The sequence below is a fragment of the Herpailurus yagouaroundi genome, unplaced genomic scaffold (assembly GCF_014898765.1).
Source record: "Herpailurus yagouaroundi ecotype Mexico unplaced genomic scaffold, PumYag 569, whole genome shotgun sequence".
NCBI lineage: Eukaryota > Metazoa > Chordata > Mammalia > Carnivora > Felidae > Herpailurus > Herpailurus yagouaroundi.
Window position 1 is genome coordinate 4,175,959 of NW_024412786.1, and position 15,718 is coordinate 4,191,676.

At 63.2% G+C, this 15,718-nt stretch overlaps 3 protein-coding genes across 3 annotated transcripts; all 3 read right to left on the reverse strand.

The window, feature by feature from the left end:
• Positions 1 to 74: 74 nt before the first annotated feature.
• Positions 75 to 2,354, reverse strand: PTPRCAP (protein tyrosine phosphatase receptor type C associated protein). The gene is made up of 2 exons (XM_040465700.1): positions 2,225 to 2,354; positions 75 to 937 (listed from the first exon to the last, which is right to left on the reverse strand). The coding sequence occupies exons 1-2, from the start codon at positions 2,225 to 2,227 to the stop codon at positions 314 to 316; spliced, it is 627 nt and encodes a 208-aa protein (XP_040321634.1). The 5' UTR covers positions 2,228 to 2,354; the 3' UTR covers positions 75 to 313.
• Positions 2,355 to 2,728: 374 nt separating this feature from the next.
• Positions 2,729 to 8,016, reverse strand: CORO1B (coronin 1B). The gene is made up of 11 exons (XM_040465697.1): positions 7,886 to 8,016; positions 6,885 to 7,087; positions 6,505 to 6,627; positions 6,270 to 6,399; positions 5,902 to 6,083; positions 5,694 to 5,813; positions 4,923 to 5,024; positions 4,693 to 4,838; positions 4,391 to 4,448; positions 3,369 to 3,647; positions 2,729 to 3,187 (listed from the first exon to the last, which is right to left on the reverse strand). The coding sequence occupies exons 2-11, from the start codon at positions 7,083 to 7,085 to the stop codon at positions 3,062 to 3,064; spliced, it is 1,467 nt and encodes a 488-aa protein (XP_040321631.1). The 5' UTR covers positions 7,086 to 7,087; positions 7,886 to 8,016; the 3' UTR covers positions 2,729 to 3,061.
• A 3,527-nt stretch (positions 8,017 to 11,543) lies between these two features.
• Positions 11,544 to 14,229, reverse strand: GPR152 (G protein-coupled receptor 152). Its single transcript, XM_040465688.1, has one exon. The coding sequence runs from the start codon at positions 13,939 to 13,941 to the stop codon at positions 12,328 to 12,330; it is 1,614 nt and encodes a 537-aa protein (XP_040321622.1). The 5' UTR covers positions 13,942 to 14,229; the 3' UTR covers positions 11,544 to 12,327.
• Positions 14,230 to 15,718: the final 1,489 nt, after the last annotated feature.

Genomic DNA, 15,718 nt, shown 5'->3' on the forward strand with positions numbered 1-15,718 from the left:
GCAGGAGTGGGTGGGGTGGCGCCGGGAGGAGCCCCTGCTAAGAGATGGAAAGGGTCGCTATAGGACCACAGAGCCACAGGGCTGGAGGGCTTTTATTTAAGGTGGCTGCCCAGTGCCCATAGGGATGGGTGGCCTTCCCGATGGGGACAGGGATGCATGGCTCTGGGGACCGGATGGGTGGGGGAGTGATAGTCTGAGACTCTCCATCTGGGGATGTGGGCGACAGTGGGTCCAGGGCAGGCTGTGTCCAAGCGGCCGTGGCGGCTTTGGGAAGCAGAGGCACGGCGACGGGCATGTGACACCACGCGGGCTCCTACAGTGCGGTGACGTGGAGGCCCTGGCCCTCGGGCGCTTCAGCGCTGTCATCCCAGGCCGCGCTGCCAGCAAAGGCGTGAAGGTCACTCAGCAGGGCCTCAGCGCTGCCCCCTGAGCCCGCCGGCCCCTGGGAGCTGAGGCCCAGGCCCCCGTCGGCGTTACTGTCACGTGCTTCCTCAGCGGGCTCTGCCGCCTGCCTTGGGCCGGGCCCCTCTCCGCATGGCTGGTCCTCGTCCCGGGACTGTGTCTCCCCCAGGCCTCCAACCAGGTGGTAGTCCTCTTCCTCGTCCTGCTCGTCCTGCTGCTGCTCCGGGTCCTCATCCGGTGACCCCAGCTCAACCCGGGCCCGGAGCCAGCGGCCTGGCGGGCTGGCCCAGAGCAGGCGGCGCGTGCGGCCCCACAGGGCGGCGCCCAGGCGGGCCGGGTGGTAGTAGCCCCCCGAGTCGCGGCTGAGGCGGCGCCAGGCCAGCGCCAGGCCGGTGGCCAGCAGGAGCAGCAGCAGGAGCAGCAGCAGCACGACCGTGCCAGAGCTGGGGCCCTCGCCGTCCGAGGCGCCGCTGCCCGAGCACAGGACCCCCGGCAGGGCCAGCAGTGTCCCAAGCCCTAGGGCACAGGGCAGGTCCTGCGGGGAGACAGGCGGGGGCTCGTCACCGGGGCTGGGCGGGGAGTGGGGGGGGGGGGGGAGTTGGTGCCTGGGTCCTCAATTGCCTCTTGGGCAAAATGGGGACAGTCAAGCAGAAAAACCCAAGTCCTTAGCAGGGCCCCGGTCCTTTGGGATCTGGCCACGGAGCCTCTGATGCCCTGCCCTCGCCACCCCACCTGCCCTGTACGAGCCCGCGCCTGCCAGGGGACCGTGTGCTGCCTGGTCGCTCCGCCCAGACGCCCCATCCCCGAGAGCCACACGGCTGCCGGCTCGCCTTGGCTCAGACCATCTCCGTGAGGCCCGATCTGACCCGGAGTACTGCCCTGCCGCTTCCCCCCGCGCCTGGCCGAGCCTGGCTCTGTTTTCCTCTTCCTTGTGCTCCTCACACAGCCGGCAGGTGCTTGCCGTTTACCCCGTCTCTGCCCCAGCGGCGTAAGCAGCAGGGAGACAGGGATCCTTACGGCTCCAGCACTGAATTCCCAGCACGCATAGCAGGTGCTCAGTTAATACTGGTTGAAAGTGTCCACATTGCCCGTGGGGTGGGGGTGGGGTGTTGGAGAGAGGTGGCCTGTGAGGCTGGTTGTCGGGGCTGGCTCTTCCTGAGGCCTGGGATGGAGGGACCACCTCCAGGACAACTGTTTAGCCTCCACCCGGCCAGGCCTCAGGATGGGGGCCCCTGAAGCCCCTCTTCCCTCCCACACGTGGGACTGCCCCAGCTGCACCACTTCCGCTCAACTCCCCGTCCCCTGGGGGCCTTAGGTTCGCAGGGCCAGGGGCTGGGGGAGGCTGGTGCTGCTAACAGAGGAAGCCTGCGGTTGGAAAAAGGCAGATGGGGGAGGTGGCAGAGGGGGGAGGGGTGCCGAGGTTTCAAGCAAGCCTCCTCTTCGCGCGCCCCAGGCCCTCTCTCTGCCTGGGCTCCAGGGATGCAGGCAGGCTCTGCCCAGGTCCCAGGTCCCAGGTCCCAAGCAGAGCAGGTGAGAGAGAGGGTCTAGCAAAGGTTCTTGAAGGGGGTCTAGGCCCGGAGTGGGGTGCTAGGGGCACACTCTGAATCCCAGGGAGGCGCAGCTTGGTGGTAAGGGGAGAGGAAGGCCCAGCTTCTGCCCCACGCTCGCCCGGGGTCTCCCGCCTCTGCCCTTGACTGGCTGCTTCTGCCCGTGGGCCCCAATGGGGCGTGGGGGAGAAATCCTCCCTTAGCTCCCAGGGCCCAGACGTTCCAGCCCCGACCTGTCGCCCCCACTGCAGGGCCCAGCGGGCTCCTGGGCTCACCATCAGTCCGCCGGCCTCAGTGCTCAGGCGCCCACCGCCAGCTCTGACTGTGCTGAGTGGAAGTGAGCTCTGGCGCGCTCAGCTGCAGCTGGGGGTTACTCGACGCTTCCGCTTCCTGCCCACAATACCCCACCCAACACTCCCTGCCATATCCCCTGGTGGGGGGCCTTGGGCCTCTCGGGACCACCCTGACCCACACCAGAGCCTCATAGGTCTCTCGCCGGGTGACGCTTGGGCTCTGGGGCCTATGACCGGGCCTCCAAAAGGAGGAATGGCACCAGCTCAAAGCAGGACGCCGTCCCGGGTGTCCACAGGTCTGCGACCTCAGTTTCTCTACTCGGCAGAATTCAGGGAAGCGCTGGCTGTGGGGGATGCTCATGGCCCCCAGACCTCCCTCAGATCTGGGATCCCCGTGGGCCTCATTTGTCCCCAGCCTTCCAGACTTCCTTTCCCAGCCCCACCCTTTGCAGAATGGCAAACCTGGCTTTTAGAAAGAGAATTTTATTTGGAATGAAAATATAGAGCCTGTGCCTCCCGCTTACTCTGCGGAAGGAGCAGGGAACTGGGCGGGGGGGGGGGGGGGGGGAGATGGTCCCTCAGAGTATAAGCTTGCCTTGGTACAAAAACCCTCCACGGTAACAATGACAAGAGCCAGGTGGTGGCTCTAGCCTGGGCCCACAGGATGGGACAGGGTGTGGACTGCCCCCGAACCTGCCCGAGAGGCCCTGGGCAGGCGCAGGAGGCAGCCAGCTGGCGGTGGGACTTGCCAACAGAGGCTGGGTGAGAAGGGAGTGGAGGAGGAGGTGAGGGGGAGTGGCACCCCCTGGGCCTACGGTCCTAAGCGTCCCCATTCTCTACTCGGCCAAGCTGTTCTTCCAGGCGGCCAATGCGCTCCCCCTGCTCCTTGACCAGCGCCCTCAGTGCCCGGAGCTCCTGCATCACCTCCTCCAGCTTCCCAGCCTCCTGCAGGGACAGTGGGGGTGGGGGGGATAGGCGGTCAGGTGTTGTGGAGCTGCAGCCCTCCCCAGATGTACCAGGCAGGGGCCTGAGCCCGGCAGACAGGCGGCGAATGGCTCGGGTGCACACAGCAGACCAGGGTGACACCTGGGGCTTCCCAACACCGCCCCGACTGTGAGGCACGTACCCCGGCTCCGGCAAGGCCGCCGCTGGGGGCGGTAGTGTGAGTGGCGACAGCGGATGTGGAGGCTCCTAGGCGGGCCGAGCTGGGGGCCACGGCAGGCCGGCTATCGGATAACACGTTGCGCCGGCTGACCTTCAGGTCCCGCTGTTTGCTGGGCACGTAGGCCTCCCGCAGGGAGATGAGAATGGGGTTGGCATCCCGCCCGCTCACCCACTCCTCTGCCTCCAGGGCCGCCTCAGGCCCAGCCGTGTCAGGGTACAGATCGTCCTGGAAGAGGTCCGACTGGGCAGGGGGTGGGGGAGGTCGGGATCAGTCAGGGGTCCGGTGTCAGGGTCCTCTCATGGGGACCCTGGGCAGCCACCCTCTCATCGCTGCCTTGGCCTCCAGGCCTGTACCCTGCCAACCCATCCTCTGATGGCCTGGCCTCCAGCGGCCTCTCTCAAGCACAAACCTGTCATTTCACTTCCCTTCGGGACACGCCAACAACCCCCTCTAGAAGCCTTCCCAACACTCCTAAGCAGGGGCCAGCTACGTGGTTTCACGGGATCCTGGGAGCCGAGTAAGTCAGCCTCCCTCACAGCTCTGCTCCCTGGGACGTGCCAAGCTTGCACAACGGCTCACTCAGTGGAGGACGAAGCTCGTCCAAGGCTCTTGGCTGGACATCTGAGGCCACACGGGACTGATGCCCTCCTCACGGGAGTCTCCCCTACAGCCAGACTCCCGTCCGCTCTCCATTCTCACCTCTGTTCCCCCTGCCTGGCTTATGCCCACCCTAGCCATGCTGTCGGCCCTGTGTCGCCTACTACAGGGAGCCCTCCACGGCTGCCCGGCTCCTGTCCATCTCCTGTGGCTCTTCCGGAGCAGGGCCTCAGCTCAACCTGTCCCAGCCCTGCCTGTCTTGTCTGGCAAAGCCCAACATCCGGCTGGGTATGACCAGCCCACTGACCACATCCATACTCAACCGTGTCCCATTCACAGACCTCACGCCTGCCCGAGTGGGTGGGCGGGGGACCGGGTGGCCTCACCTTTCTTGGCACGGTCATGACAATGGGCTCACACTTGCGTTCGTGCAGTTTGTAGAACCTGGGAAAGGCGGGGGAGGGAGGAGCCATGGGTGGAGCCTCCCCCTCACTGGCTCCCTTGGCTCCCTGCACTCTCCACTCCCAGGCCTCGCCCCAGCCCCTCCACACTCTGACCTCTGACCCTGGCCCTGCTGTGGGCTGGTTCCTGCTCTGAGCAGCCTCCGAAGATCTGACCTTTCACCCTGGACGGCCGCCATGGCCTGGCCTCTGCCGCTGGAGCCAGCCACCTGGGAGGCCCTTCTTACCGGGCGATCTCACACTTGCTGACCTCCAAGCCCCTCTTAGGCATGCTGCCCATGCCCCTCTGGGGCTCTTTGCTGGTAAACGTGTTCAGGAAGTGGATGTAGGGGGGCTCATCTGTGATCTCAAAGTACCGGATGCTGGAGTCACCCTGTGGTGGGGGAGGGGGCAGGGGTCAGCGCTCAGGCAGGGGCAGCCTTCCTCCCTGCCCCCCGTCAGGCCTGCCCAGCCCCACCTTGCCGCACACGTAGACCACGCTGGTGTCCGGGTCGTAGAAGGGCAGCAGGGCCCCGTTGCTGGAGTCCAGCTCCTGCAGGGCCATGGGCTCCTCGAGGTTCTCCTGGCACATGGGGTGGGGGGCAGTCAGGCCAGAGTCTTTCCCCCGCCTCTCCTCACCATCCCAGCCCCCCATCAGGACTGGCCCCAAGTAGCCTCATATGCCAGCTGGCACTGCCCCCACCACACCAGACGGGTTCTCTCCCACCCTCCTGGATCCCCTCCACTCCCAGGATCTCACTTTCCTAGCCTACTGCGGGCCACTGAGCCAGTGCTGAGAAAGTCCCTACCACGTGGCAGCTGGGGGCACCAGGCAGCACCAGCTCTGTCTCAGAGGGACTTGTGGAGGTCACCATACAGAAGCACGGGGCTGTGGGACAGAGCACTTCAGGGGAAGGGCTGGGAGGCCTCCTGGAGGAGGGGGCCTCTGCACGGAGTCCTGAAGGGCAGCCAGATGGGAACAGGCAAGCAAAGGAGGGAATGGCCTCTCGGTTGGCAAGAATAATGTGGGCTGAGACTCGGAGGAAGCTGGAGGCAGTCGGGGAGGCTGGAGAGCAAGGGGCAAGGACAGAAGGGGTCGGCAGGGTTCCAGGTCCCGGGAGCCTCAGGTGCTAGGCTGAGAACCTGGGAACCGCAGGCCTCTCTCCGGGGTGACTCCTGCCCTACTTGCCCAGGGTGGGGCCCAAGTCTCGATCAAGCCTGTCCCCTCAGGCTGGCCACGGCCACTCACCGGGTCCCACAGTGCCAGCTGCCGCTCGCTCATGCGGCTGAAGCCCGTGGTGAACACCTTGCCATCCGCCAGGAAGATGGCCCGCATGGGACGGGCCCCCTCGTGAGCCCTCTCCCTCTCCTGTCCGGGGGACACAGTGGTCAGTACGGCACCCCGACAGAGCCCCTGGGCCTGTCCAGTACCATCCTAGCCCTCCAGGGCCACGTACCGCCACCAGGGTGCCCCGGCGGGGGTCGATGATGCGCACGCCCTTGTCCTTGCACGCAGAGCAGAAGAGGCTGCCGTCGCGGTTCCAGCTGACGTTGTAGATGAGGTCGGGGTGCAGGCCGTCCAGGCGGTACAGTTCCTCCGCTGTGCCCACGTTCCAGATGAGCACCACGTTGTCACAGCCTGCCGGGCAGGGGGCCATCAGCCCACCAGGCTGGCTTGGACCACCCTCCTGGGACCAGACCCGGCCTCTTGACCTCTGCGGTCGAGCTTTACCACCTGTCACATGGGCCCGGGCGAGGGTTTGGGGCTCCGGAACCGTGCGTAGAGAGGGGCGGGGGGGGGGGGGTGGGGGCGGGCGGCGCAGACCTGCACTGAGTAGCACGTTGCGGGCGGTCGGGTGCCAGGTGACAATGCCCACTCGCTTGGTGTGCCCCTCCAGCACCACTACCGGCTCCGTCAGCGGGGAGGCCAGCCCGTTCTCCGGGATCTGCCACACCTGTGGGAGGGGTGGGGATGCCAGTGGAGGCCTCTGCTCGGCCCCGCTGCCCGCAGCCTCGAGCCACACCTGTGACCCGGGCCCAACCACAGCCCCGTGCCTCACCATGACTGTACAGTCCTCTGAGCCGCTGGCGATGACTTCGTCATTGTGGGGACACCAGTCGATGTCCAGGACGGGTCCCGTGTGTCCACACACCGTCGGGTAGGCCTTGTCGATGCGGCCCGTCTGCGGGCATGAGAGGGGCAGTCAAGGGTGAGCAGGAAATGTTTGTTGCCTCTGCCTCTGCCTCTGGCCCTGACTCTGCCTCGGTGGCAATAAAAAACTTTCTCCATCTGTGCTAATACCACCTGGGCAATAAATGTAGTTTATGACACCTGTCCAACAGTGTGGGGATGGGCGAGATACGGAATGTGAAGTGAGCAGATAGGCCTGGCAGGTGTGGCCGAGTCTCCAGTCCTTCCCCCAGCCCTGATGGGGCCCACCTTGCTTAGGGGAAGCACCAGGAAGGCACCCCCACCGCTGGCCTCCACGATCACCGCCAGGAACTTGGGGTTGACTGCGCAGAAGGTGCTGTCCCAGGTGACACGGGACACTCGAATATCTTCGTAGCACTGGTCATTCTTGACCGGCTGTCCGAACACATGCCGGAATTTGCTCTGCCGGACCACTTTGCGGAAGGACATGTCTGCAGGGCGGAGAGGCCTGGATCAGCCCTCACCCACCCCAACAACCCCCATCCCTCCCAGGGGCTGCATGAAGGGAGGTTGGGAGGATGCAACCAGGGGCCTGGTCATTGTAACCCTCTTGGCTTTCAGTTTCTCCAGTTACAGAATGGGGTCACAGGGACAGACCCTGGCTGCCACCCCTCTAAGGTGACATCGGGGGGGGGGGGGGGGGCACTGACCCCCGGCCCACACTGCTGAGTGGGGAGGGGCTTTGCGGAGACCCTACCCAGGCCCCTCCCTGACTCTGGTATGTGTGGGGGAAGTGAGAGGTGCCAAAGCAGGGCAAGCTCCTCGGAGGGTCCTAGTCAGTTGCAAGCAGGCTCCTTCCTGCCCAGGATTTGGAAGTTGGCTGATGGGTTGGACAACCGCAAGAGGCAGGAAAGGACTCCTCTGTGGAGCCGCACTCGGCCCCAGTTCCGAGCCCCAGGGAATGTGCAGTGCCTGCAGGAATGTGCAGGGAGCTGCCGGGAGCCCCAGGCCGGCCCAGGGGGCCTGGCAGGACTGGGCGGGGGGGAGGGGGGTGGTCAGGACGCCTATCTCGGCCGCAGAGCATCCCAGGGCGCCTTCGGAGCGGGGTCCAAGGTGAACCAAGAGGGGACAGGCTGGGTGGCCACAGGGAGTGGGGACAGAGGGTGGGGCGCCGCGGAGGGGAAGGGCTCCTCGGACTCGCGACCCCCACCCCAGCCTCCTGCGGCCCCGCCCCCGCAGCCCAGCCGGGTCCCCCGCCCGCGACCCCAGTCCCGGCCCGCCGCGCTCACCGGGGACGCCGGGGACTGCGGCACCGGCCTCGGGCGGCTCCGGATCCCGGCCTCTGGGAAGCAGGAAGCGGGAATCAGGAAGTGACAGAGGAGCCGGGGGCAGGGGGCGGGGGGGCGGGGCGGGGGCTCGCGGGGGCGGGGCCGAGGTCACGCGCGGAGGGGCGGGGCGGAAGACTGCGAGCCGCCCCAGGAGGCCAGGAGCACGGGGGCCACGGGGGCGCAGGGGCGGGGCCTGGGCGAGCCCTGCCCCTCAGGCACCCGGGCCCCTCTAGGGCAAAGGAGCAGGGGTGGGGCCAGAGGGGCTGCAGGTGCGAGGCGCTTCCCGCCCGCAGACCGCTGCCCCTTCGCCATCCTCTCCTCTGGCGGAGCCCTCGGGAGTACGGGCATTGGGTGCAGCCCGCCGTCCCAGTCCCCATCCCCATCCCGGTGCATTCTTCCGGGTCCCCCAGCCCAGCCCCCCACCCACTCCAAAAATACAGTATCTAGTCTGACAGCCCGTATGTTCACGTGCCTCTTTTTAAGGGTTACAAAAGTACACGCTCTTGATGAACAGTGTAAATGCACCAGCGGTGCGGTGTTTTAAGGGGTGAGCGGAAGGCCCCAGCCAACCCCTTCTTTCCCCTGAGCACCCCCGGGGTCTGCCGGGCCTCCTTATTAAAAATAGAAATGGGGACATGCCCTCTGCCAGATCGCTCACCTTCCTTTCTCTTCCCGACCATCTCCCACGGAGGCCTAGTGGTCTGTCTGCAGATGTCTCCCTCCTAGCTAGCTCCTGTGACGGGGCCCAGACTGGCCTCCCTAGGTCTACCCTATCTCTGTCCGTGTCCCACCCCGGGGGGACTTAGGTGTCTCTGTAGGTCGGACAGGCAGATCTGCCCCCTCTTCCCCGGGGCTGGTGTCCCCAGGGCACTGGCCGCCTCCCTCAGTCCTTCCTTGAGACCCTGATCATCACCCCTTGGTCACCTTTTTCTTTTTTCCCAGAAAAAGGGGGGTAGGTGGGAAGAAGAGGGAAGAGCAAAGCTAGAAGGGGGCTCGTCTGGGGCTGCAGGAGGCCCCACTGTGTGTCTGACACGGGCTGGGGCTCGTACCCTACTCACTGCTTTCCTCCCCTGATGAGGAAACAACTCAGAGAGAGGGGTGCCTGCCCCAGGTCACCCCGCCGAGATTTAGTTCCCATCTGTTTGGCTCCAAAGTCCTTGCTTTTCCCTTTGTTCCATAAACCGTGGGGCAGGCAGACCCTTCCAAAAAAGGACAGGAATGAGGGTGCTTTGGAAGAGGGAGTGTCACATCAGCGTCTCTCTCCGTTGCGCCCTCCAGGCAACAGCCAGAGGTCTGTCTAAAGCCCAGATAAGACACCCCCTACCCTAAGCCCTCCCTTCCCTCCCCTTGTCACACTTGAAATAACATGCGCCGTCCATCATCGCATACCCCTTCCCCGTTTGTTACCTTCCTCTGCCCTGTCCCTGCATGTGGCCCAGTGACACTGATCCTCTTGTCCCCGAAACAAACCACCTTCCTTCCCACTGCGGGGCCTGGGTACGTCCTGTTCGCTCCATCTGGAAACGCTTCCCTCAGATTGTGAAAAGGCTCCAACCCTCACTTCCTCCAGGGCTCTGCCCAAATGTTGCCTTCTCAAAGGGCCCTCCCCAACCAACCCCTCACTGGTCACTCTCTGGCCCTGACTTGTTCCCCCCATATCCTTCTGAATCACGATCTGACGTCGTCTTGTGTAACCATTGTGTATTTGCTTTTTGTCTGCCTCGCCCCGCTAGAATGTCAGCAAGTGGAGGGTAGCACCCGGTCTTTGGTCTTGTTCCCCACTGTGTCGAAGCACCTGGAATGAGACCTAGCGCTCAGCATGCATTCAATTCGTGTACGTTGAGTGAAAGAATGAACAGCAGTCCTGAATGTAGGATCGACGATGTTCGTATTCACAGCTCTCAGAATGAGTCTCTCCATGAGGGGTACCTCTCACCTGGAGAAGGCGTGAGTCTCCCAGAAGGCAACAGGAGTCCAGCCCCATGGGGTGTGTTAGGGGTGAGGTAGATGGACTGAAGAATGTCAAGGATGAGCCCTCCTTTCAACCTCTGTGGCCTCGGGTGTGCATGTTTCCTCCAAAACAAAACTCTGTGGGTCACCAGGAGAACTCCTCTTTATCCCACAAAGCCCTTCATGGCACTGCCCTCTCTCCTGGGTCGAGATTACCCATTATGGGTGAGATTCCCCCTCAGGGACCTTGGAGATGGGGCTGCCCCACTCTCCGAAATGCTGGGTTTGGAGTGGGGACCAGAGTTGATGGCAGGTGGCTGGCGCTGGGGTTTGAGTGCCTGATCTGCCCGCTATGTTGAAAAAGCTTTGGGACCGCTATCTGGGAGAAAGGGGAGGGACACTGCAAGACCAGTCCCTGCCTCCAGGGAGGGTGCACCCAATGGGGTGGGCCAGGGTGAAAGCATTTCTTGCAGAGGGGGAGGCAGTACGGTGGAGCAGACAAAGCCTAGCGGGCAGGATGCTCCCACGTGGGCTCTGGCCCGTGGGTCAGTCCTGCTCCCAGGCCTGGCCCGGGAACCATTGTTATCACCCCCATTTTACAGATGCGGAAGCTGAGTCCCAAAGAAGCCAAGAGCCTTCCTGAAGATCACACAGCTGGTGAGCGGTGGAGCTGGGATTCAAAAGACCGCCGAGGGACACCAGCGGCCATGCCCCTAACCCCACCCATGTGTCTCCAGAATGGAAGGCTGGCTGGAGAGTCACCTAGCAAGTGCTCGATAAACATTTGCTGAAGGACCGAATTCAACAAATGTGTGCCTGTGCAGAAATCGCTGAACGGCGTCCGTAGTTCGGCCTCGGTGTCCACAGTTCCACCACCAGGACATGCCCTAATTGTGCCCTTGGCATTGCCCCCGCCACAAACACAGCCCCCGCCACCATTCGGCATCCCTGGGCTCAGTTCATGATAGCAGCAGCCCTTGCAAGGGGAACATGACCACCCCATTGTACAGAGGAGGAAATCGAGGCGAAGCGGCAGCCAGAACCCAGATCTGCCCGCACCTCTCCGGGCCGCCCGCACAGCCTGCTGCCTTTTTAAGATGGAAGCACCCTGGAAGCATAGCCCTTAAGTGTCTGCCTTGGGGCGGCTCTCAGCTGCTACAGGTCACAACACTGAGCTACTGGGAAACGACTGGGGGAGGGGGGTAAAGGGGAAGAGGCTCACGATTTTGGAACACGGGGGGGGGGGTGGAGGGCGAGCGAGCAGGGGGTTGGTGTAGAAGAGTGAAAGGGAAGAAGGGAAGTAGGGTGGGGGGTTCAGAATTAGACCTTCGACACTTCCCCGTTTTTCTTGCCGTGTCTGCGCCTTGAGAGGGAAGAGGCTGGCTCTGCCCCAGAGATGCTGTGTGATGGGGGCCTGTACCCTTTTTGGAGCCACTGGTCCCCAGGGCTCTCTGTCTGGACGTCTTCCCATCTCTGCGCGTGGGCTGAGTGCATAGGAGGGGTTCAGATGGAGGCAGGACTGAGCACTCTATACCTGCAGCCCCCCGTGGTGGCGGCAGGGGGGGGCAGGTGGACACTAGTTGAACCCTTCAGTGGAGCAGACGCTCTCTCAGGCCCCCTGGGCATCCGTGGCCCAGAACTGTCATGGGCACAGCCGATCTGCCCCAAAGCTCACAAGACCCCAGATGCCCAGGCCAAGGTGGCGCCTCCTCTCCTCCATCTCCAGCCCCTGCAGGGACTTCCCTGGATGCCGGCGAATGGAGAACATTTGTTCACTGAGCCCCTGCTGTGTGCCAGGCTCCTGCCGTCACCGGAGCCCGATTTGAATCCGGGCTCGGTGGCTCTCATCGCCTCCGCTCCCGCTGCCTTGCTGAGGGAGGTCCCGCGCCAGGCTCGCTGCCTGTGGGGGGCAGGGGGCTGGTGGACAGGGCTCGGCCAGCCTGCGTGGGCTCCCAGGACCCCAGGTTCCTTTTGGCTCTTAAATGCCTCCTTTTCTGCAGAGATTTCTTCCTTCATCCTCCTCACGCCCGAGTTAGAGGGTGAGACAGGGAGGAGAGGGTGGAGGAAGGATTCCGGGGAGATCGGCACAAGCTCAGGGAAGTCACCCCTGCTGTCTTTCTCCCGCAGGACTGAGGCTTGGGGGGGAGGTGGGCAGTGCGGTCCAGGGGTGCTGGAGGACAGAGCCCAGCAGCACCCTGTCGGCTGTGACTGTTGGGCTACTGTGGGGGGGGGGGCCAACCAGGGAGAAACTGAGGGGGACCTGGGTAGGGACGAGACGATCACGACAAACTGCCTGGGACTTTTGGTGCTTCATTTTCACTTCCCCCAAGTCCTCCTGCCAGCCCCAAGGGACTTGAGGGGGGTTTCTTTGATGACTTCCTCCATGGCTCCCCTCGTCTCTGACTGGCTCTGGCTCTTCCACTGCCTTGATGGGCCCGAGCTTTCCCAGACCCTCAGGTGGGGCCCGCTCCAGGGGCTTCCTCTGGGGGGACGCTGCTGGGACTTTCTCCCTCGGAGTCAGCAGGCACCGCTGGGTTCTCAGGGGCCTCCGGGGTGGGATCCGCGGATGGGGCAGAAGACGCTTCATCACAGGGGCTGAGAGCTGGGCTGGAGGCAGGTCCGGGGGTCTCGGGGCTCACTTGTGGCTGGGCCACAAAGTCCAAATGGGGCTGGGACTCAAGGTTCACCTGTGGCCGAACTGAGGCGTTCAGCTGAGGCTGCATCACAAAATCTGCCTGTGGCTGGGCCACTGAATCCGACCGTGGCTGTGCTGTGGGCTCTGCCTGTGGCTGGGCCACTGAATCCGACCGTGGCTGTGCCGCGGGGTTCCCCCGAGGCTGGGACACAGCGTCCGACCGTGGCTGTGCTACGGGGTTCACCTGGGGCTGGGCCCCAGCCACTGGTCCAGGAAGAGTCTGACTCCCAGAGTCCACTTGGGTCTGTGGCTCCGCTGGCGTGAAGCTTCCAGGCCGTTCTTCACAGAGAGCTGCCGCGAAGGAGGAGAGGACGGCGCGCAGCAGGGCCCGGAGGTCGGCGCTGGCCAGGAGGCAGAGGAAGGGACTGAGGCAGCTGTTGAGCAGGGTCAGGTAGTCGGAGTAGACCAGCGCTTCCCAGAGCAGGTAGCCGGGGTAGACGTCCCACAGGAAGGCCAGGTACAGCAGCTGCGCCAGGTGGTAGGGCAGCCGCAAGACCACGTAGGCTGACAGAATGGCCTTGGCCACACGGGCGAAGCCCCGGCAGGCCGTGGGCCTTGGCCGGCGGCGGCGGCAGGTCCGGGAGGCAGCAGCCTGCGTGAGCACGTGGCAGACGAGAAGCAGGAGGAAAGGCAGGAACCCCCCCAGGATCTCGAGCATCCTCAGCGGCAGCTCCTCGCCGTCCCAGAAGTCCAGGCAGATGACCAGGTCGTACCACCAGACGGCGGCCTCGGGGAAGACCAGCCAGGGCACGCTGAAGAGCGTGGCCAGCACCCAGACCCCGGCGCAGACCCAGAGGGGCAGGCGGGCCGGGCGGCGCCCAGGGTACCAGTGCGGGCACAGGGCCAGCAGGCAGCGGTCCACGCTGAGGGCCGCCAGCAGGAAGAGGCCGGAGGAGTAGGACACACCCCACAGGAAGTAGTAGAAGCGGCAGGCGGCCGTCCCCAGCGGCCAGTGGCCTCCGTGCTGGATCTCCAGGATCTGGAAGGCCGCTGCCGCCAGGAACAGAAAATCAGAGAGGGCCAGGCTGAGCAGCAGCAGGGCGAGCCGCGTGCCCGCTCCCTGCCGGGCCTGTGAGCCGGCCAGCCATGCCATGAGCCCATTGGCTGGCAGCCCCAGGAGCAGAAGGGCCACCAGGAAGACCGTGTCCCAGCCACCCTGGGGGTAGTCGTCTTCATCGTCCGGCTCCGTGCGGGGCCCGTGGCCAGCGGCACCCAGGTTGGCTTCCATAGCAGTGTCCATCCGAGGTCCCCAGTGTGCTGTTGGCCACGGAGCGGGTGCCTGATGAACCAATGAAATCATGAGGGACTGAGTATGAGAGAGGGTGCTGTGTACCTCCAGGCAAGTCACTGTCCCTCTCTGAGCCATCGTCATCACCTTCGGGGCAGTTAGCCTCTGCCAGGGACTCTACACAGATTACCTCGCGTAGTCCTCAGACACTCCATTTTACAGGTGAGGAGAGGAAGGTTCGGAGGATAAGTGACTTGCCCAAGGTCAGAGACAGGACGAGAGGCGCCAGGACTGAGACTCAGACCTAAGCCTTCTGCCACGCGGAATCCCAGTGTGCCCAAGTAGACTGGACCGAGGCTTTTAAACAGATATATACATGTATATACATATATATTTTACAGTTTTTCTGTTTTCCTTATTTAGTTTTAATTTTTTAAATGTTTTTCTATAAAGATGTCATATCCACATCCTTTAAAAACAATTTTTTTTAATGTTTATTTATTTTTGAGAGAGGGAGAGAGAGACAGAGCATGAGTGGGGGAGGGACAGAGAGAGAAGGAGACACAGAATCTAAAGCAGGCTCCAAGCTCTGAGCTGTCACGGGGCTAGAACTCATGAACCGCGAGATCATGACCTGAGCCGAAGTCGGTCACTTAACCAAGTGAACCACCCAGGTGCCCCTTAAATTTTTTTTTAACGTTCATTTATTTTTGAGAGAGACACACACAGAGAGAAACAGAGTGTGAGTGGAAGAGGAGCAGAGAGAGAGAGGGAGACACAGAATCCAAAGCAGACTCCAGGCTCTGAGCTGTCCGCACAGAGCCCGACGTGGGACTCGAACTCATAAGCTACGAGATCATGACCCGAGCTGAAGTTGGACGCTTAACCGACTGAGCTACTCAGGTGCCCCAGTTTTTTCTCTTTAAAAAAAAAATGTTTATTTTTGAGAGAGAGAGAGGGAGAGAGAGAGAGAGAGAGAGAGAGAGAGAGAGCAGGGGAGGGGCAGAGGATCCAAAGCAGGCTCTCTGCTCATAGCAGACAGCCCGACGCGGGGCTCGAACTCACAAACCACGAGATCATGACTTGAACTGAATTCAGGCACTTAACTGACTGAGCCACCCACGTGCCCCTCAAACATATTTTTAAAGCTGGTGAATCTTCAAATAAAATATTACAGTGGAGCCCCGGGGATGCTCTAGGGAAGACAATTTGAAAACCACTCGGTCGGATCATCGGATCATCGGGTCGTCGCGAGCCCCTTTCCTTCTGGTATCCTGGAGTTCAAGTGTTTAAGATTCCAAGAAGGGGAGGCTCGGAGTCCCGTGGGCCTGTAGGAGGCCAAGGGTGGGCAGGAGCCTGGGCCAGAGGAGGCCCTTCCCCACAGCAAGTGCAGCTCATGAACTCAGGGTGAGGTCTGCAACTCAGGGCCCGGCAGCCTGGGGCCGTCCTGGAAGCAGCTGGAGCCCCTTCATCATCCTCGACCCCCACTCCGCCCGCCTTCCCTCCCTGGCCAAGGAGGTTTCCCTTGGAACACGGAGAAAGTCCTCATGGCAGCGCTGAGCCAGGGGAGGAAGTAGGTGCCCCAGAAAGGCTGGATCCTGCCCGTGGCCCATGCTCCAGCCCCTTGGCCTTCAGCCCCGTGGCTTCCTCTCCCCTAGTGCTCAGGCAGACCCCACTCTGCAAGCTCCAGCCTCTACTGGATCAGAGCCCTGGGCTCCCCCGAGCCCCAGCAGGTGAGGCCTGGCTTACCTGTGAGGTGCAGGCCGCTGGCCGGAAGGAACAGGGGCGTGCCTGCCTGCCCAGTGGTCCAGCCATCTGCCGGGCCCCACGCCGGGGCCTGGGACATGGCGCCTGGCGGCGCTAAGGCGGCCGACGTGAAACCCAAGCTGAGAAGACATCAAACATTCATGGGCATGGGGCT

What these genes read in the sequence shown, in the direction of transcription:
- CORO1B (XM_040465697.1), bottom strand. Translation starts at nt 7,085, where the DNA reads ATGTCCTTCCGCAAAGTGGTCCGGCAGAGCAAATTCCGGCATGTGTTC. An exon ending in AGCAAGTGTGAGATCGCCCG is followed by an intron (nt 4,449 to 4,692) that starts GTAAGAAGGGCC and finishes CGCCTTTCCCAG; the next exon opens with GTTCTACAAACTGCACGAAC. An exon ending in TCATGACCGTGCCAAGAAAG is followed by an intron (nt 3,648 to 4,390) that starts GTGAGGCCACCC and finishes CCCCCTGCCCAG; the next exon opens with TCGGACCTCTTCCAGGACGA.
- GPR152 (XM_040465688.1), bottom strand. Translation starts at nt 13,941, where the DNA reads ATGACGATGGCTCAGAGAGGGACAGTGACTTGCCTGGAGGTACACAGC.